This window comes from Nothobranchius furzeri, chromosome 14 (assembly GCF_043380555.1).
Source record: "Nothobranchius furzeri strain GRZ-AD chromosome 14, NfurGRZ-RIMD1, whole genome shotgun sequence".
NCBI lineage: Eukaryota > Metazoa > Chordata > Actinopteri > Cyprinodontiformes > Nothobranchiidae > Nothobranchius > Nothobranchius furzeri.
Genome location: NC_091754.1, coordinates 19,407,042 through 19,427,494, shown reverse-complemented (window position 1 = coordinate 19,427,494; position 20,453 = coordinate 19,407,042). Strand labels below are relative to the sequence as shown.

The 20,453-nt window shown below is 40.5% G+C and overlaps 1 protein-coding gene across 9 annotated transcripts; it reads right to left on the bottom strand.

Moving 5' to 3' along the window:
* Nucleotides 1-1,273: 1,273 nt before the first annotated feature.
* Nucleotides 1,274-19,742, bottom strand: tank (TRAF family member-associated NFKB activator). Of its 9 annotated transcripts, none has more exons than XM_015966581.3 (8): nucleotides 19,167-19,742; nucleotides 18,247-18,388; nucleotides 18,016-18,124; nucleotides 17,826-17,908; nucleotides 17,194-17,246; nucleotides 16,963-17,081; nucleotides 11,679-12,079; nucleotides 10,674-11,122 (listed from the first exon to the last, which is right to left on the bottom strand). In XM_015966581.3, the coding sequence occupies exons 2-8, from the start codon at nucleotides 18,343-18,345 to the stop codon at nucleotides 10,955-10,957; spliced, it is 1,032 nt and encodes a 343-aa protein (XP_015822067.1). In that variant the 5' UTR covers nucleotides 18,346-18,388; nucleotides 19,167-19,742; the 3' UTR covers nucleotides 10,674-10,954. The 9 variants fall into 9 exon arrangements, with proteins under 9 accessions (XP_070400532.1, XP_015822067.1, XP_070400533.1 ...); XM_070544432.1 differs by having other exon boundaries at nucleotides 17,838-17,908; XM_054746985.2 differs by lacking the exon at nucleotides 19,167-19,742 and adding an exon at nucleotides 18,876-19,157 and having other exon boundaries at nucleotides 17,194-17,243; nucleotides 17,838-17,905.
* Nucleotides 19,743-20,453: the final 711 nt, after the last annotated feature.

The window sequence follows — 20,453 nt, the reverse complement described above, 5'->3', positions numbered from 1 at the left end:
TCGTCCTTCGTCTGTGGTCTTCCGCAAGGAGCAGTAATTCCGCTTGCAAAAACAAACAAGCAAAAAGCGCTTGGACAATTGATAAAGTGAGCGCAGCTCTGATGGCATCCATGCTGTCGGCTAGTGTAAACACAGGTCGCACACGTGATGTCAGCATTTTATTGTCGCGGAAAGTGACGTTGCGGACCTTAAAACTCTGGTTTTGTCTGTCCACACGCAGACACCCAAAACGGAGAAAAAGCAGATCTTCACTTTGGCCGGAGTTTTTAAAAAGATCCGTTTCCGTGTGAAAAAACTCCGTTTTCGTGTGACAGGCCAAAACGTAGAAAAATATCTACGTTTTGGCAGATCCCCGGCTACGTGTGGACAGGGCCTCAGGCAAGACACCTGAGGTGAGGGGTGTGTGCTCCGTGAGTATTTTCATTCAAAACTTTGCTTGTTCTGTAGATTCGCTATAGCAGTTTTAACAGTATGGTGAGCAATGGTTTAACCACAATAACACGCAATGACCACACGGTTGTTGTGCACAATGAATAAACCACTGTTTATTCTACAGAAAAGAGCATTGAGAATCATTAATAACAATCACTATCGAGATCCATCCAATCCGTTATTCATCAAATATAAACTACTGAAATTTTATGATCTAGTGAATATGAAAATATAGCAAACAATGTATAAAGCTAAAACCAATACGTTACCCACCAACATTCAGAAAATGTTTGAAAAAAGAGTCAGTAATTATTTCTTAAAAGGAACTGAAGTATTTTAAAAACCGAAATTTAGAACCAGAAATTTAGAATGAAGGAAATGACTATCTATGTAAATGGCGTGAGAATATGGAACAACCTTAGCAAAGACATAAAAGAATTAAAGTCACTAAATATATTTAAAAATGTATCAAATCAAGTGTATTACAGAACTACAATAACCTAAATTTAGTTGGTGTCTGATTAGGTCTGTAAGTTACAAGAATAGAAAATGAATCTGAGTTTCGTTTTGTTTTGTTGTTTATTGTGAATTGTATGGAAGCATTATTAAAAAGTTTGGTTTGTAAATAGCGGCAGATAATATAAGATATTTCTTCCTTCTGCCCCTTTTCATTCAAATTGTTTGACGTTCATGTTTATGTATGTTTTTTTTTGTGTATATATATATATATATATATATATATATATATACAGTATATATACAGTATATATATATATTTTAACACTTTGAATTAAACAAATAAAGAGGAATCAAAGATAATAAAAGTCTTAAAATGCTCATTGTTTGTACTGATAAATGCTGCCAAGTTGCAAATTGTGGTTGTAGATAATACGGTTGTTTTATGGATTAATATCTTTAGTGTTGTTGCAAGTTTATTTATTTTATCATGGGATAATAATAAACTATATCATCCTGCCAACATTTTTAATTGTTTAAAAGAGTCACACCCATTATTTAAATAAATCTGATGTGGTCTTGAGTATAAATGAAGGCCTTAGCTCTGGTGCTCCTGTTTCGGGAAGTAGATACGTAAGCGTCTCACCTTTGACTGGCTAACAGCAACGTGCCCTTCCGCTGCCTCTATTTGCTCTTCTTTCTTTGGTAGAAAATGCAACATTGATGTTTTATCTCATACCACAAGTATGAATGTGTTCTGCCATGTTGTCGAGCTGCTAATGCTAACGGTTAGCTGTTATTAGCTGACACGCACTCTGTTCCCTCTTGGACGCTAAATTAACAACAGCTTTCCATATTCTCAAGTCAAGATGGGTGAGTCCATGAAAACAAATTTGCAGTGCACATAGATCTGTGGCTTTTTCTGACCCGATCATTTCACCGTCTGTTCTCTTTCGGCGGCTAATGCAGGAAATAGGGGTTGGAGACTATTTTCACATTCAGCGTGCAATTGATCTTATTCAAAAAGTAAAAGTATTACACGGTTTCTCAGTGAGCGTCCTCTTGAAAATAAACATCTGCTTTATTGTTGTTTAACATCAACTGTCCAGCCTCTCCTCAGCTGAGCGAGTACATTTAGAAAATCGCTCTACTCTGATCGTTTGAGCTTAAATCGGAGTCCTGTGAATGCAGGTGTGATCAGAGTAAGATTTGCTCTAACTAGAAAACAGAAAAATGTCTAAGTGACCGTCCAACACTTAACTAACTGGTACACATAGTTGTGAAACCAAAATGATCAATGATTTGTCAACACATAGTCGCAGTCAAAAGGCGCTCGAAGTAGCACACTTTTCCAAACCGGCCCCCAGTGATACAGCCAAGAAGTCCCGTACAGTAGCAAAACTCGGCAAGTTGCCTTGGTGACCATCCAGGCTCCACCGGCTGGCACTATTTCTATTTTTTCCCCCCTCTTTCTCCCATCTAAACACGTAAATAAAAAATCAAATCTGTCTCTCAAATATTCAGGAGTCCCTTCTTCCCTGGGAGAGGTAAGGAGTAATGTTGAATAATGCAGCCAGACAGGGATCTCCCAGAGCGGGTCTCTACCGACATCACTGAGTAGGTCTGATCCCACTTGAGAAGCATCTATCCTGGTGACATCATCATTGACACAAGGAGATATGATATGACAGTACTACACTACTCTACTACTTGAGCCAACTCTTAAAGCAGGCAATGGTGTTACTCATTTAAACCAATCCACTGGCCATCTGTTGAAGCTAAAATCATGGTCTGACTGCCATTTCTAAATCAATCACCATCGGTTTGCTTTTATTGCTTTCAACTGGATGCAAACATGTTTTTAAAAGGAAGGGGGAAAAAACTGGTAGCTTGTGAGGCATTCACATAATCTCTTTTACCTTGTGTGACTCTGGTGGGTGTGCAAATGTAAAAACCACAGGGACATGCATCTACGAAGTAAGAAAACAACATCTACATGCAGCGGCAGCAGGTCCCTACCTTGCAGATTAGGGCACTGGGAGCACTTTGCAGGTTGTTGTCACAGGTATGACGGCGGAGAATAGCGCTCGCTATCCCCAAGATGCACAAGGTGTGAACAAAATATGCAGCCAATTTGTTTTGTGCAGAATTAGGAGAGAGGGGGGAAAGAAAACGACATTGGTTTATGTCTGCCTTTGATTTTCTTTAGATAACCTTTTTTTTTTTTACTGGGTTTTATTATTATTTTATGTCTTTGAAATTCAGTTTCATCAGTAGCTCAGAGGTACAGCTGAATGCGTATGCTCTGGTTCAAATGGTTACTCTAACCAGACTGCTAGTGCCATTAAATCAACAACTAAACATCAGACACAGCATCAAGAAGGAAAAAAACAACAAACCAATCCAATGAGCTCAATTAAATCACAAGGACAAAGAGAGAGTGTGAGCATTGGCACAGGAATTCTCAATCTTGGGGGAATTGGCAAGACCAGCAGCAAGCAAGTGTATTACATATGGCGTGCCATTTTCACAGCTTCCACAAAGAGAACACAATGAGTGTTGCATCTCACTACCTAGGACTAATAAACAACCTGAACGTGTGCAACAAAGAGCTAAGGTTTAACCGAGGCGCCTGGTTCACATCTGATCTTTGAGTGTACCGAGACGGTAAACTGTGTGGTCTGAGATGAGCGGAGACGGTAAATTAAGCCGTCCTCCCACTAATTCCATGAGGTGTCAGTCAGGAAACTGGCCTGCCAGGATGACTTTCAGCTCCCGTCCAGCCAGATGGTTTCTTAACACTGAATAAATGAATTGATTTGTGTGGAGCATCTCTAATAAGGTTCTCCAACACACAAGGGTGGTCAGCATGGGCGCAGCCATCAGAGGAACATCGTGAACCTCTTGGGTTCTGCTGACTCGAACGTGAGCAACGTCTTTGCAGTGTTTGTATCTGTTATGTCTGACAAAGTGTTAGGACGAGGCCTTTGTCATCGCAAATGTACACAGCTCACACCTTTAGTAGTATCGTCTTCAGCCCACAACACTTTATTACTATCATTAGATGGATCAGCGCTCTTTCCCCACGGTGTGAACTGCTATCAATTATGCAGCCATCTTTCAATTATTATATATTGTGAAAGTACCTGCTAATGAATTGTGAAACTACTGTGTCATGGTGTGATTGTACTGGGCAATACTGTACTCTAAGGCTCCTTTTCTTTCAATTAGATCCGGGTGGCTTTTTTTTTAAAGTCATTAAGAGCATTTGGTGTAAGGAGGTCCACCTTACACTTAGCCAAAGGTGTTTCTGCAGTTGCTGTTAGCCAGCAGCATCTCGGCCCCGATGCAAAGCCACTGCTGCACGTAAGAGGACTCCGAAGACAACACGAGAGTACCCACTGTGATTTTCACTGGGGATTTTGATATTCACACCTGTGCTAGGTGTTGTTTGGGAGTCTGATAAGCATGTGTGAAACCAAAGGGGTGGCTAGAATGGCGATTTTATATGATGGCGGGGGGAGAATAAAAGAAATCTTTCTCTGATAAATCCATCTCAGACTGAGCTGTTGTTTTTTTATTTTCATGTGTAACAATAAAAAAAAGGACAAAGTTAATCAAGCACGGTGTATCTTAGAAACCAGCCACGTGTCTAATTGAAGAGGCACTTGGCCATATGGCTCTGCGCGAAAAATAGAAAGCCCAATAACTACACGAGGACTCGAGCAGCATGTGGAAAAAATCACATGCTTCCAACTCGATCGCCAGTCTGAGAGTGACTACACAGCTCGTGATAGGGGTTTGTCACCGACTTGGTCCAAAAAATTCATACAAAGAAAATCCACTCCAGCAAAAATGTGTAAGGCATAATAATAATGTTCTATATATGAAGGAATAAGACCTAATCATTACAGGATCAAAGGCTGAAAAACAAAGCATGGAAGTTGCTCCTCCTTTCTCCTCACTGGTGATGTTCAGAGGCAGCCTGTTACTGGAGGTGTTAATTGGCAAATTCAGTACAAGTCAAGAGCACGTTCCCCTGTCGTCCTCGCCCAGCAAGCCTAGGTCATTAAACCGAGAATGGATTCTTTCATGCTGCCTTAACCCTCGAATTGCAAGATGCAATTCCGCAAACATCCCCACGTTCAGTCCCACCCCACATTTGTCAAGAAGAAAAACAACCTATAGTGAATTAACGGAGAACATTTTTAAAAGAGGATGTTCAAGCTGGTCTTTTAGCTGAAATGGAAGCCCAATGACCTTAAATATCCAACAAACATTGTGGAAAAGAAAAAAATCTGACTTGTCTGATAGAGATGTGTGATTTTTCTGAGCAACGCATCATCAAACCCCAATGATCAGTGCTTTTATGTATTGAACGGACCTCTCATCTGCCTGAAATGTGAGCCTCCTTTGGGGTTCTGGGTGCGATCTCACCACTGCCTCTGTCATCACTTGCTGTGACTGCCAAATCTCCGCTCCAAAAATCAGGGCTCTCAGACAAACACAATGGAGGGAAAAAAGGGGCCGTTCTGAGACTTTACAAAGGTGGCGATGGCTTCAACACATTTAATCGAACACAAAGTCAGGCTACGGCACTTCTGCACACACACACACACTCACTCACAAAGCAATAGGAGCCCAACGCATGGCAAGACAACTGTGAGGTGATACTCCATGCTCCCAACACTGCGAGAGTTGGCATTCACTCATGCCAACGGTGACCAGTGCACAGACAGCTGAATATGCTTCTCTTCTGAGTCGTTAATTGTCTAAACGGCATCGATGTGAAGAGGCCATTCCAGCCATGTGACCTCCATCCACCCGCTAGCTCTCTGTTTTCCGTCTGTTTGATTAACAATCCCTTTTCTTTCCTCCACTTGTTCTTGGCAGGGGCACAGCCTCATAAACATTTGTTAAATATTTAAGAGTAATTGTTGAACATAATGACATTGTGGAGTTCTGTCTGTAGTCTGCAGCAATTAGAACCTAATTACAGGCAGGCCAAGAAAAAAGAAGGTATGCTTGTTTTTATAAACTTTTACACTTATTAAGACTGTTTTTTACATTCATGCTAATTATTTGATGCTGTTTTTTGGCAGGAAACGAACATACATGAAAATAAAAGAAATAAAAAATCTTCTTTGAAAGAAAAATTTGCAGGTTTTGTTAACTCTTTTGATAAAATATCATAAAGATGAATTTTAAAGTTAAAATTGGTCCTAAAGTTGAAAGATGTGTCTTAGTAGGCTCAAGATTTAAAATTCAAAATGAAATGTTTGCATGTGTCTGAAATCATTATGCCTCCAATCCATAAGGAAATAATTGTAGGTGGTGTTTATTTTTATGTTACTTGCCTTAAAGTGTGTAACATTGTTTCTGTTGCCAACAAACTTCATTGCTGCACTGAATCAGTATTAGGAGTATAAATAGTTTATTTAGGATTAAATCATTTAATATAATGTATAATATAGCAACTTTACCTTTAAAGGAAGCTTATATTTATGACTAAGACTATAGAAGATTGTATGAAACTTTTTTTGATAACAAATTTTTACTTTTCCCAATTTTATGTCATTTTGTATCACTTTTTTTGGTCTTGTGAAGCACCTCGTGTTTTTTATCTTGAGAGGCGTTAAATAAAATACTAAACATGTTTTATTGTGAAACTGAAACAATCTGTGTTTTTTATCTTTAAATGCCACTATCAATTAATCAATTCCTGTTTAATTTGTACTAAACTCTGCAGCGAATACAAAAAAAAAAAAAAGCTAATTAGCTTTAGTGTAATGCACTTTATAATCACCTAAATTTTTGGGGAAAAACTTTATTATTCTTTTGTGACTTCATAAAACCCCTTGTTAGTTTTCTGTCTTTGGTGCTTTAGAATATTTTTTGCAGTTGAAAAATACAAACTTTTGTGCTCATTTGTTAGAAGACGTGACAATTTTATATATAATTTCTTGGGATTATTATTGCTGTCTGCATGTATCATTTGCACTACGCAGAGAACTGCACTCCTCCGAGTGCTTGTTAACTCTCTCAACACTTACTGTACAATTATCTTGCAGGAAGAGAGGCTGCAAAGATGATCAGTCTGCATAAAATAACCCATGAGCTCAAATAAGCCGTGGTATAGTGCCAATAGCGATGCTGCACGTCACTTTCCTCCCTTTTTTCTTCCCTACTTGGAAATGAATGAAGTCCCCTGAAGCCGGTGACTTCCCCGTCTCCCCAAACTCTCTCCAGCACGGACTGGTGGTGCAGAAGCGCTGCTGATTAGCATGCAGTAATGATGGTGAGCTGGGCTCCATTGTTCTAACACCTCCCCTCTCCTCCGCACCAATCTGTCACCATTCAGTGGGCTAGAGCTGCCTCAAATGCTTCCCTCCACAAATGAGATGGATAATTAGTTGCCCCTCACGAATGCTGCACTCTTCTCACCCCTGATTGCTTTCACCTTCTTGCTCCTGGCAATTTTGACACCTTGTAATCAGCCTGCTACCTCTCCATCTCAATCCATACCCTACTCATTTTTATAGCTCTTAAATATATTTCAAATCTACTAGCTCTAGGGTAAATGTCCAAACGAGAAAAACAAAAGGGGATCTTATATCTTTAAAAAAAGGAACTAAATAATCCCGCAATGTAGCTGTAGAAAGACGTGAAGGTAGCACATAGAAATAAACACATAAACAATAATAAAAAAAATTAGCCATCAGGATGAGTTTCATCTTCCAAATAACAACGAATGACAACATAATTATGAGCAAGCAGCTGTTCATGATCCCAGAGAGAGAAGCATGCAGGCTGCACAATGTTCGCCTGTTCACAGATTAAGGAGACAGGATCATTAGGGATATGTATTAGCCAAAATAAAAACTGAATAAAATCTCCTCCCCTGTGTTCATTTTAGGATTTAAAACATAGAATTGTGCAGTTTGTGTTACTCCAAAATAAACACGCATTTTCTCTGACACTTCGCCAACATCAATATGTAAAATTCACCTTTGTATACACACCAACTGGTACATATTTCACTCTTTTCTGGTATGTGGATGTCGTGTTTAAATAGTGCTCTTGTATGTTAGCCTAATGACTCATTAGTTGGGAATAGTTGATAGCATTATAGCAGCACATTTCTGCACCCGTATGGGCTATTTATAACGTGCAGAGAAAGGCTCAGTGGTGAGAATTATTTATGGTTGGCTTAATCAATCAATCGGAGGGAGGAGGGGGTCTGATTATCGTAAAATAAATGGTAATACTCTACTTCTGAATTGGAAAAGATATAATTATGGTATTTACAATGTAATCTATCACGCAAAGCTCTGCAAAAACAAACACGTCCGGTTTCCTCAAGAATCCTCACACTGAATTGGTGAAAAATCACGACAATCTTTGTGAAAGTGTGAAGAAGTGATGCAGAAAAAAATTATTTTTGCTGTTTGGAAAATATAAAAGAAAGGTATAGTCAAGTTTTCACATACTGGAAAGTACTTGATTTTTTTTTTCCATAAGTAAAAGTACAGATAAATGGGTAACACATTTGCAGGTGGTCTCTAGTATAAAGGAATGCCTTCTGAGTCTATCTCTGTGGGGGGAAAGCTCTGGCGCTCCTGTTTCAGTAAGTAGAACTGAGCCAGAAGAGGGGGGATCATAAAACAGCAGGTTTTAGGGTCTTACTTCCTGATATTCGGACATCTTGTGTGTGATTGGCTAACAGCTAAACAACTCTGCCACTGACTCCATTTGTTCTGAAATTTTGATGTTTCATCTCCACAAATAACACAAGCCTGAAGGAGTCCCGCCATGATGTGGAGTTGCTAATGGTTAGCCTCTACAACTGAAGACGCTTTGCTGAGATAATCCATCCCACCTCACAGGTGTGCCACATCAAGATGCTGATCTGACATCATGAGTAATGCACAGGTGTACCTTATACTGCCCACAATAAAAGGCTACCCTGGAATGTGCAGTTTTGTCTCACAGCTAAATGCCACAGATGCCACAAGCATTGGGGGAGTGTGCAATTGGCATGCTGACAGCAGGAATGTCAACCAGATCTGTTGCTCATGCATTGAATATTCATTTCTCTACCATAAGCCATCTCCAAAGGTGTTTCAGAGAATATGGCAGTACATCCAACCGGCCTCGCAACCGCAGACGACGTGTAACCACACCAGCCCAGGACCTCCACATCCAGCAGGTTCACCTCCAAGATCGTCTGAGACCAGCCACTCAGACAGTTGCTGAAACAATTGGTTTGCATAACCAAACAATTTCTGCACAAACTGCCAGAAACCGTCTCAGGGAAGCTCAACTGCATGCTCGTCTTCCTCATCGGGGTCTTGACCTGACTCCAGCTCGTCGCCGTAACAGACTTGAGTGGGCAAATGCTCACATTCGATGGCGTCTGGCACATTGGACAGGTGTTCTCTTCACGGATGAATCTCGGTTTACATTGTTCAGGACAGATGGCAGACAGTGTGTGTGGCGTCGTGTGGGTGAGCGCTTTGCTGATGTCAATGTTGTGGATTGAGTGGCCCATGGTGGTGGTGGGGTTATGGTATGGGCAGGCATCTGTTATGGACAAAGAACACAGGTGCATTTTATTGATGGCATTTTGAATGCACAGAGATACCGTGATGAGATCCTGAGGCCCATTGTTGTGCCGTACATCCATGAACATCACCTGATGTTTCAGCAAGATAATGCACGGCCCCATGTTGTAAGGATCTGTACACAACTCTTGGAAGCTGAAAATGTCCCAGTCCTTGCATGGCCAGCATACTCACTGGACATGTCACCCGTTAAGCATGCTTGGGATGTGCTTGACCGGCGTATACGACAGCGTGTACCAGTTCCCACTAATATCCAACAACTTCGCACAGCCATTGAAGAGGAGTAGACCAACATTCCACAGGCCACAATTGACAATCTGATAAACTATGCGAAGAAGATGTGTTACACTGCATGAGGCAAATGGTGGTCACATCAGATACTGACCGGTTCTGAGTCCCCAGACCCCCAATAAAGCAAAAAACTGCACATTCCAGGGTGGCCTTTTATTGTGGGCAGTATAAGGTACACCTGTGCACTACTCATGACATCAGATCAGCATCTTGATGTGACACACCTGTGAGGTGGGATGGATTATCTCAGCAAAGCACAGGTGCTCACTATCACACATTTAGATTGATTTGTGAACAATGTTTGAGAGAAATGGTAATATTGTGTATCTGTAATGAATTTTAGATCTTTAAGTCCATCTCATGAAAAATCAGAGCAGAAACAAAGGTGTTGCGTTTATATGTTTGTTGTGTAAATACAGTAACAAAGTACTTGAACTTCGTTATAATAGTGATAAATGACCCGCACTTGAGTAGCGCCTTTCAGAGTCAGAGGACTCCAAAGCACTTTACACTACAGTGTATCATTCATCCATTTACACACTGATGGTCATGAGCTACGATGTAGCCACAGCTGCTCTGGGGCACACTGACAGAGGTGAGGCTGCCGAGCACAGGCGCCACCGGTCCCTCCGACCACAACCGTCACCGCTGGAAAGGCTGTGTACCGATGAACATTAGCGCTGATTTAATGATCAGTCTAATTTTTATAATCAGCTGATTTTCTAGCTTTTTTTAGTCCTTTTAACCCAGAATATAATTTAAACGGATCATGGAACTCCATTACTAGATCACCTAGATGTTTGCTTATATTTTAAATAAATGCACATTATTGCATGGCTGAAAATTTTCATATTCATATTAAAAAACTGCTACAGGAGTAAATACTGGTTTATTTTCTCAAATATATATTTATATGCATCACCATAAAATCTCAGTCTGATAGTAGAAAATCAATGTGAGCAAAATAAAAAAAGTGTACCATTTCAATATTAAGTATTAAATAGATGGATTCAAGTCTTATAGAAGTGTAAGTTCAGTTCCTGTACAGCGCTTCTTGGACTTCAAGGCAGGCAGGAAGTGGATCATGATGAACACAGTAAAATGTTTAAAAAGTAGTTGGGACCTTGGTCCATGAGTCTCTGCTGCCGCCGTCAATCATTGGTTTCGTTCCTAGGAGAGCAGTGCAAGAATAGGTGGCTGTTCATCCGGTTCTGAGGAACCACGGCGTTGCAGAAAGCACATTTATTCGGACTGCCGCTCTGAGGCTCCTGATCTGTCCCGATGTCGCCCGCCTCGCACAACCCAGGACTCCAGAGAGACTGCAATTTCAAAAACAATCGGAGATGTAAGCTGTTATTTATTCTTGAAACCATTTTTACACTCAAGTATGCTCCACAAACTTGGCCCTGAGGTTTAAGGATCTGTTGCTTTCAAAGTCATCCATTCTATAGTGAGAACAAACAGCAGCAGAAAGGAAAATCTATTCTCAAGTGTTTAATTATCTTCCTATTTTTGGGTTCATCCAAACTAACCAAACTGTAATTAAACGGCACAAACTTTTTCCCATCTCGTCATTCACCATTATTTATTAAAACACATCAGCAATAAAATCCTACATAGGCCCCTCATACTTGTTCCAACGTGCTTCCATCTGGCTCCCACTTTCAGGCAAAGACGCCAAATATAACCAGAGCGTCCGTGCTCAAATAAAAAAAAAGAAAAAGGAATACACACACATTACATGGTAATATGTTTCAAGTTTAGCCAAGGAGATATTTTTGGACTTCACACTGTTTTATTCCTCCATTAGCAAAGACCAATCAGAAACTGATAATTTGCTACTACTTTTCTCAGACCTTCTCCTGGGTTTCTCACCTGCTGGGGTCCCCGCACACTCTCTTGGGAGGGTGAAGAGGGTGTCGAGTGGGAGGGAGACGTGGGATAGACAAAAAGCAAAGGCAGTTCCATGGGCTTCTCCTTCGTCAGCGCCGGAGAGGTGCTGCTGGGAGGCTGCAGCTTCATGGGCATGGCCAGATTAGGATTCCTCTCTGGAGCACTGTTCAGAAAATCGTATTCACTGTCCGCAGGGGGTGGGAATTTCACACTGAGTTTGGTGAGAGAGTCTACCAAGTCCCTGTCCTCGTGAGCGGCACCACGGGATGCCAGAGATGCAGGCAGGTGAGGGATGTCCGCAGCTGCCCTTAAAGCTGAGGGAAAGGGCCTTTCTACCTCTGCGGTTCGGTCCGTACACTGGATGGGCATGGAGAACCGCTGATCTGGATAAGGAAGGAAAAATGTGATGTTCCATAGTTTTTGCTGTTTCTCATTTTATACTGGTTAAAGGACAGTTACACTTGAGACACATCTTGACAGGTTACATATACCATTAACCTTAAAAAATGTTTATTTGATTGCATTTTGCTACAATTATCTAAAAGACTTACAAATGAACCCTAACATGCATGTTTTGGCCTGTGGGAGGACACCAGTAAAAACCCACTCGTGCATTAGGAGTACACGCCAGCTCCAAGTGGAACGGCCGCTGTACAGATCTGAAAAGGTGACCTTCTTGCTAAGAGGCGACAGTGCTTATAATTGCACCCCCATGCATTTTGATACTGGTTCTCACTGGTCCACACTGTAGGTGTAGTGGTTTCCCCTGCAAATGCATTCATCAAATACCCAACAGGCTTCTGATTTTATATTTTATATGGTATAAATAGCATGCAAAGATGTAAAGAATCAGCACTAGAGATGAGACTTTGACATTTAACTAGAGGTCAACCCATGTTGGGTTTTCTATTGCTGATACTGATGGCGATGTGTAAGAGACATGGTCAGCCGATGGCTAATATGTGCAGCTGTTTTTTGGGCCGATTTTCATGGCTGATATCAAGGCATTTTTCCACCTTATTTTCATGCTAAATGTTGACCAATAACATCAGTTGATCTGGGGCTCCACGCAAGATCTCATCCCGTGGGGTCAAAATGATCATGAGAACGGTGAGCAAGAATCCCAGAACCACAAGGGGGGACCTGGTGAATGACCTGCAGACAGCTGGGACCACAGTAACAAAGGTCACCATCAGTAACACACTACAACGGCAGGGACTCAAATCCTGCAGTGCCAGACGTGTTCCGCTGCTGAAGCCAGTGCATGTCCAGACCCGTCTGAAGTTTGCCAGAGAGCACATGGATGATACAGCAGAGGATTGGGAGAATGTCATGTGGTCAGATGAAACCAAAGTAGAACTTTTTGGTATAAACTCAACTCGTCGTGTTTTGAGGAAGAAGAATACTGAGTTGCATCCCAAGAACACCATACCTACTGTGAAGCATAGGGGTGGGAACATCATGCTTTGGGGCTGTTTTTCTGCTAAGGGGACAGGACGACTGATCCGTGTTAAGGACAGAACGAATGGGGCCATGTATCGTGAGATTCTGAGCCAAAACCTCCTTCCATCAGTGAGAGCTTTGAAGATGAAACGTGGCTGGGTCTTCCAACACGACAATGATCCCAAACACACCGCCCGGACAACAAAGGAATGGCTCCGTAAGAAGCATTTGAAAGTCCTGGAGTGGCCTAGCCGGTCTCCAGACCTCAACCCCATAGAAAATCTGTGGAGGGAGTTGAAAGTCCGTGTTGCTCGGCGACAGCCCCAAAACATCCCTGCTCTCGAGAAGATCTGCATGGAGGAATGGGCCAAAGTACCAGCTACTGTGTGCAAACCTGGTAAAGACCTATAGTAATCGTTTGACCTCTGTTATTGCCAACAAAGGTTATGTTACAAAGTATTGAGTTGAATTTTTGTTATTGACCAAATACTTATTTTCCACTCTGATTTACAAATAAATTCTTTAAAAATCCTGCCATGTGAATTCATAGATTTTTTTTCACATTCTGTCTCTCACAGTTGAAGTGTACCTATGATGCAAATTACTGACCTCTGTCATCATTTTAAGTGAGAGAACTTGCACAATCGGTGGCTGACTAAATACTTTTTTGCCCCACTGTATTTTACAGAAAAAGGGCTGTAAAAATTGTTAATGTAGCTGTTCCAAGGGAACATACATTAAGACTGTTTTTGAGGTCAGGATTATTGAAACAGAAAGATGTGGTTTCCTTACAAACTTTATTAGTTGTCTACAAAGCAAAAATGCCGTTTGTTGCCATATGGACTTTTTACATTAAATGATGAAACAAGCAGAAGAAATTATAATTCTTAACAACCTTTTGCAGGTAGTACTTTGAAGAAATTATGCGTTTCAGTGTGAGACAATGGAATTCCTTAGTAAGGGACTTAAAATGTTGTTCAAATATTTTTCTATTTAAATATTATTATAAACGGAAAGTACTCAATTTGTACCAAAATGATTTTGAAAATTGTTAACATCTGTGTTCACATAGATGTGATGAAAATGAATTAATGGCAATGCTGAGAAGAGTATTGGTGTGTAATAGAAGACTGAGTTTGGTCTGTGCAGCTTTATAGTTTACAGGCATCGGTCGGTCAGTCTAGTCGGTAGTCATTTAGAAACAGAAAAGGGTGGGAGGATTATAAGATTTTATTTCTTCATCCTACTCCTGTTCTTTTGTCAAGAAAGATGTTATATTCATGTTTTGTTTTGTTAGTTGTATTTTTTGTTATTCTCTTGTTATTTTGTGGGGCGACGGTGGCACAGGAGTTAAGTGCTCGCCCCGTAATTGGAAGGTTGCAGGTTCGAGCCCCGCTCAGTCTGTCGCTGTCGTCGTGTCTTGGGCAAGACACTTAACCCAACTTGCCTGCTGGTGGTGGTCGGAGGGACAGCGCTCGGCAGCCTCGCCTCCGTCAGTGAGCCCCAGGGCAGCTGTGGCTACATCGTAGCTCACCCCCACCAGTGTGTGAATGTGTGTGAATGGGTGAATGATTGATTGAGTCGTAAAGCACCTTGAGGGGTTCCAAGACTCTAGAAGGCGCTATATCAAATACAGGCCATTTACCATTTACCATGACTTGGAACAAATAAATAAATAATAAATTTATCAGCCGACCTATATAATGATCTACCCTTACAATTAACTAAGAATGTTTGGTTCAAGTGAATTGACTCTTTTTTTGTTTTGGTTGAACTCAGAATGCTGGGTTTAAAAAAAGCCAAAGTAATGTGATCAAATCACTGACTTCAAGTCTATTTTATATACTTTGATTAATACCAAATATAGTTCAGATCAGTGGATTCCTGCTGCTTTGATACTCCTTGCCTGGCAAGCCATTCTTTATATGTAATTATAGTCTGGTCATATAGGCAGAGGTCAGTCATGAGGCAGAATCTATGGTTGTCTTTTAAACTGTCTCTGCTCGCGATTAGACAACGCTAGGACCAGTCAGAACAACAAACAACATGACATATTCACAACGATGGAAATCAGTCAATGGGGCAGTCCACCATCCTCCACTGAAGAAGTACCTCTATCTGCTCATGTCTCAAAGACAAGCCAAAGTCTTAATCGTCCACAATTGATGCCCAAGCCATTTCACACGAGCGCCGTTCTATAGCCGCTGTCATTGTTGTTGCAGCTCTGCCGTAATGATGCTAAAACGGCCCAACATCTCTACAAACACAGAGCGCTGTGATTGGCTCTGCCTAAACTTAGCCCAGCCAATGGTAGACCTGCTGAGGCTAGACCAACCTGCAGGGCAAAATATTTTTCTTCTGCTAAAGCTTGTCTAGATTTGTAGGCTAGTGGATTCCTGCTGCTTTGAAACGTATAGAATCTCAAATGTCCTATAGTGGTTTATACAAACACAAATTGGTAATCCTGCAACAATATCTGGAAGTGTTAAATTAGAATCAAATAACTATAGCACTTTGCATAAATGACCGTGTAACGCTAACTTGACAGAGATCTGGTCTTTTATTACATAGCTTGAGTATGAACCACTGTGACATTTTCTAATTAAGAGGTTTTTTTGAAGCAGAGAAAAAAATTCTTGGTTTTATCACTCAGATTACTTGATAGTTGGTCAGATATAAATTTTCCAAACTGAGGTGACTCAAAATACTTTCAACAGCAGGTAAGATAATTATTAATCGTAATTTTTCTACAGAAAACTCACTTCAGAAAAACCGAACCAGGACTTTAAAGGTGCCGTTTCTTACGGAATTAATGGAATTTTGCTGCAAAGACAATAAAAAAAGGCCCTAGAGCAGAGGATGCATCACGAGAATGAAGAAGACAAAAGCATTGATTCAAACCGCTGTCAGCCCTTTGCGTACATTTCATTTTTTTTTTTTTTTGCTAAACAAGCATTCGCACATATTCCCACTTTGTCAGCAGAGATTAGATGTTCTCATCATGTCCGACAACAAAGCAGCTCTCCACGAGGTTGTGTGGCGATAAAAGTTTCAGTGAATTACGTTTTATTCCTCTGATTTCTTGTTTTGGTGTGACCAAAAACCCACTGTGTTTCTCACTTCCTGGAACGGCAGCAGCCAGCAGATGTGTTGTGTCACTGTTTTGTTATCACGCATTTCAAATTGTCACCGTTTTTGGTTTCGTTAGTGGACGGAGGGTCAACAGAACGCAAGCAATAACATAACAAAGCAGCGAATTTAACTATCAGCAGTCAAATGTTGCACTTATCAACTCCAGTTAGCGCACAACCTGCTACTGATACTTTCATAGGGCTGTCAAAATTTACATGCATGATATGCACATGTACTAATTAAAGTTTCAAAAGGACACGGTTTAAACTGATTCAACACCGAGGGAAAAAAGATGTCTGCAGCCTTTAGGTCTAAAAGAACTGTAAAGAGATTCACACAAAAAATATAGATTTTTTTTTTCCTTTTCCTGTTGTGCAAGTTGTTAACGTGTTCTTGTTTGTTTTACATGAAACAGATCCTTTTAATTCACATTTTAGAAGATACAAAAACTTGAAAAATAATTTTTAAAAAGGTATTGTAGTTTTGAGTTATTAAAACATCCACTATGTAAAGAAAATATTAACCTGGTTAAATATGCTTTTAAATCTTTTTTCCCCCCAGAGATCAGCCACTGATGTTCTCAGAACAGATATAATTTAAAAACGAACACATATTTATGCAACTTAATAAAGCTTTTCTGCACATTTAAGGAAATTTTGTCAAGGTTGTGCAATACGAAGGTCACTATTACCGTTTGACGCATCGCATCCTCTATGAAATCTTTTCAGGTGATCTTTTTGTCTTCTGGTTAGAGACTGGATCTGTCGAAATCGACCTTGAATTGCTTCAAAAGCCCCCTGCATGTCCTGACTGGCAAATAAATAAAACAAAATGTAAGGGGGGGGTCACATTTTAAATTGTAAAATCAGGATTTGTGGATTTGAAGAGATAATAAAAGAAACAGTCAAGGAGAGACACGTACTAGTCAACGCCGCTGCTGCTGACGGGCAAATTAGGAGCAACGGTGCCCATCTTCTGAAAAAGACACATTAAATTTTTAGTTGTCATTAACAACAATTATCCAAGAGCATGCTGCCGAGACGTGCACACTTTTATTTCATGCATCACAAGTGAAAATGCTTCCTGGTTGGTTGAGACACAAAAAATTCCTTGAAAAGCTGAAGCTGCACTGAGCAGTGATGTTATCCTCTAGCACCATCTGGTGAAGTAAAAGGGGACGCACTGCAGGCCACAGTCTTATGTAAAAATGCTGAAGTCAGCAGAAAAATTAAGACATTGTCTTACTGTTGCTGAAATAATCAAGACAATAATATTATGACTATAATAAGTGCTGCACATATGGAAGAAAACATTACTAAGAACTAATCAAGACCATTAAGGGAAATGCTAAAAAGTACCAGTTTGAATCATGTATTAATATTCTACACTTCTAGATGGGTGCAGGTCTGATTTGTTCCTGTAAGTCCTTTTATATAGCAGCACCAAACTAAAGCAGAAGCTCTGCCAACTTCTACAAATGTGAGAGGAAGCTGCAAGCTACTGGATGCATGTCCTTAATTTCAACGATGAGGTGGAAAGAGCTGTGACTCTTACGCGAGAACACACCGGGGTCTGTGGTGTCCTGTAAGTGCCGGGCCCTTCGAGGAGATGGTTGCAAGGCTCACATTTTATTTCTTCTAGGAATCAAAATGTAGGAAATTAAGAGAGTAAAACAAAATACAAGTGTTTGAAATGTGGTCAAAATCCCAGGATGCGTGCAGAGTAAGAGCGTGTTTGTTCAAACCTGATGTTTGACTCGCTGCAGACAACTTAGCTTCAAGTTCAGAAATCAACCTCTGCTGGTCTTCTATCTGCTTCTGGAGCTCCTGAGTGTATCGCTCATAATATTCAGTCTGTAAACACACAATTTATGCTCAGTTACCCATCAATAAACACAGCTTTAGATGATTTACACAAATTTCTATTGGAAACATAAAGAACCAAATCTGCTTGCAACAATTTAACCCGCAGTTACCATTTTCTGCAGCTCCTTTTTAGCATTGTCCTTTTCGATGGAGACCTTGCGATAAGCTTCGAAAGCTTTGTTGAGCTGGTCTCCAATGTTCCTTTCCATGCCTTGTGCTCCGCGGTCATCACTGACACGGCAGACATGAGCCCTGTAAGTGAAATTTTAAACTATTACAGCCGCTTCTGCAAAAAAATAAATCACAATTCAAACAACTTTTAGGCATGATTTGCATTTACTATCTGCTTAATACTTATATTTTTTTGTTTCATTTTAAATTATGAAAAGAGACTTATATTTTGTACAAATGTTGCTAAATTCTTGTTGAAGTAATGGACTGATGCAATGAGGAAAACTGTATCAGGCTGAATTGAGCAATCATGAAAATACGTTTTTCTTCATGAATATTAAGTCTAGATGAAACAAAAGTTGGATCTAAATGTCAGATATTGATTTTCTTCTTCAGTTTTGAGGACATAAATGCAGATGAGCAGCTAAACCACTAAAAAGTGATGCAAATAATTTATGCTAATAGATTCACTGCTTTTTTAATTTAAATATTAGAGCAAAACAAATGGAGGACCGTGTTTACAGCTGAAACTGATGAGTGATAGTAAAGAAGCTAATGGAAGTCTTACCAGGATCTCTCCATCAATTATTCTCCATTAGAAGTGTCAGCTTAACCAGTAGCTACCAGCTGCTCCTGGATCAGTTACCGTAAGCTAATAAATACGCAGAAACCTTCCAAGAAACCTTTGAGTTTGACTTTTTTGGAGTGTTTCATAGTTCCGTATTATTTGAACTGTAACTATCTGTAATGCCTTCTCCTTCTGATGCTTTCAGCCGGTCAAATCAAAAAAGAACCAGAAGAAAAAGGAAAGAGACTCTCCGCGGATCCGCTCAGCCGGCGCGAGCGCGTCCCTTCTTACCTTCGTTCCAGCTACTCCTTAAAGTCTAATTAATGTCTTGTTGTGACACCACGGCCGCATCGTCGCCTAATCTTCTGATAGAAAGTTACGAAGCGCTACAGAGGATATGGTAATGTGTGTTTTACATAGCCCAGTTTGAGTTGGGAACTTCCCTCGGGGAATCCCCCTGCTCTGTGGACTTCCGCCTTTACCCGAGCCTGACCAATCAGCGGCGAGCTTGGAGGAGTGCAGGGTGGTTAACTGAACTGAGGGTTCTTCCAGCCTACGCGTCTACAAACCGACTGTTGTGCATGTGAAAATTGTCTCCAAAACTTGAGTTTTATGCTTTGTTACTTTCCTTTTTTTTAATTAATACTTCACGCCTACCTGTGCAGGCTTTGCCTAAAGATTTGCGACTGATTTGAATAAACCTTGCAAATCATTTGTTGCAGTGCTGTTGCTATTAAATTCAGGAAACAATAAGAACCTGTGTGCCTTACACATAAAATGATGCAAAACAAGTATGCATCTGCTAATTTACATTATTTTAATAGTTTATATGCAAATTTGCAGCCCATTCAGCCACAGACAGCAAAGTCTGAGGCCTTGCAAACGCAGCCCTGAAAACAGGTAAAATAATACAGGTGCTGGCCAGTAAATTAGAATATCATCAAAAGGTTGAAAATATTTCAGTAATTCCATTCAAAACGTGAAACTTGTACATTATATTCATGCAATGCACACAGACCAATGTATTTCCGATGTTTATTACGTTTAATTTTGATATTTATAGGTGACAACCAATGAAAACATCAAATCTGGTATCTCAGAAAATTAGAATATTCTAAAGGCCAATGAAAAAATGTTTGTTTCTCTAATGTTGGCCAACTGAAAAGAATGAACATGAAAAGAATGTGCATGTATAGCACTCAATACTTAGTCGGGGCTCCTTTTGCCTCAATAACTGCAGTAATGCGGCGTGGCATGGACTCGATCAGTCTGTGGCACTGCTCAGGTGTTATGAGAGCCCAGGTTGCTCTGATAGTCGTCTTCAGCTCCTCTGCATTGTTGGGTCTAGCGTATTGCATCCTCCGCTTCACAATACCCCATAGATTTTCTATGGGGTTAAGGTCAGGCGAGTTTGCTGGCCAATCAAGGACAGGGATACCATGGTCCTTGAACCAGGTGCTGGTGGTTTTGGCACTGTGTGCAGGTGCCAAGTCCTGTTGAAAGGTGAAGTCTGCATCCCCATAAAGTTGGTCAGCAGCAGGAAGCATGAAGTGCTCTAAAACTTCCTGGTAGACGGCT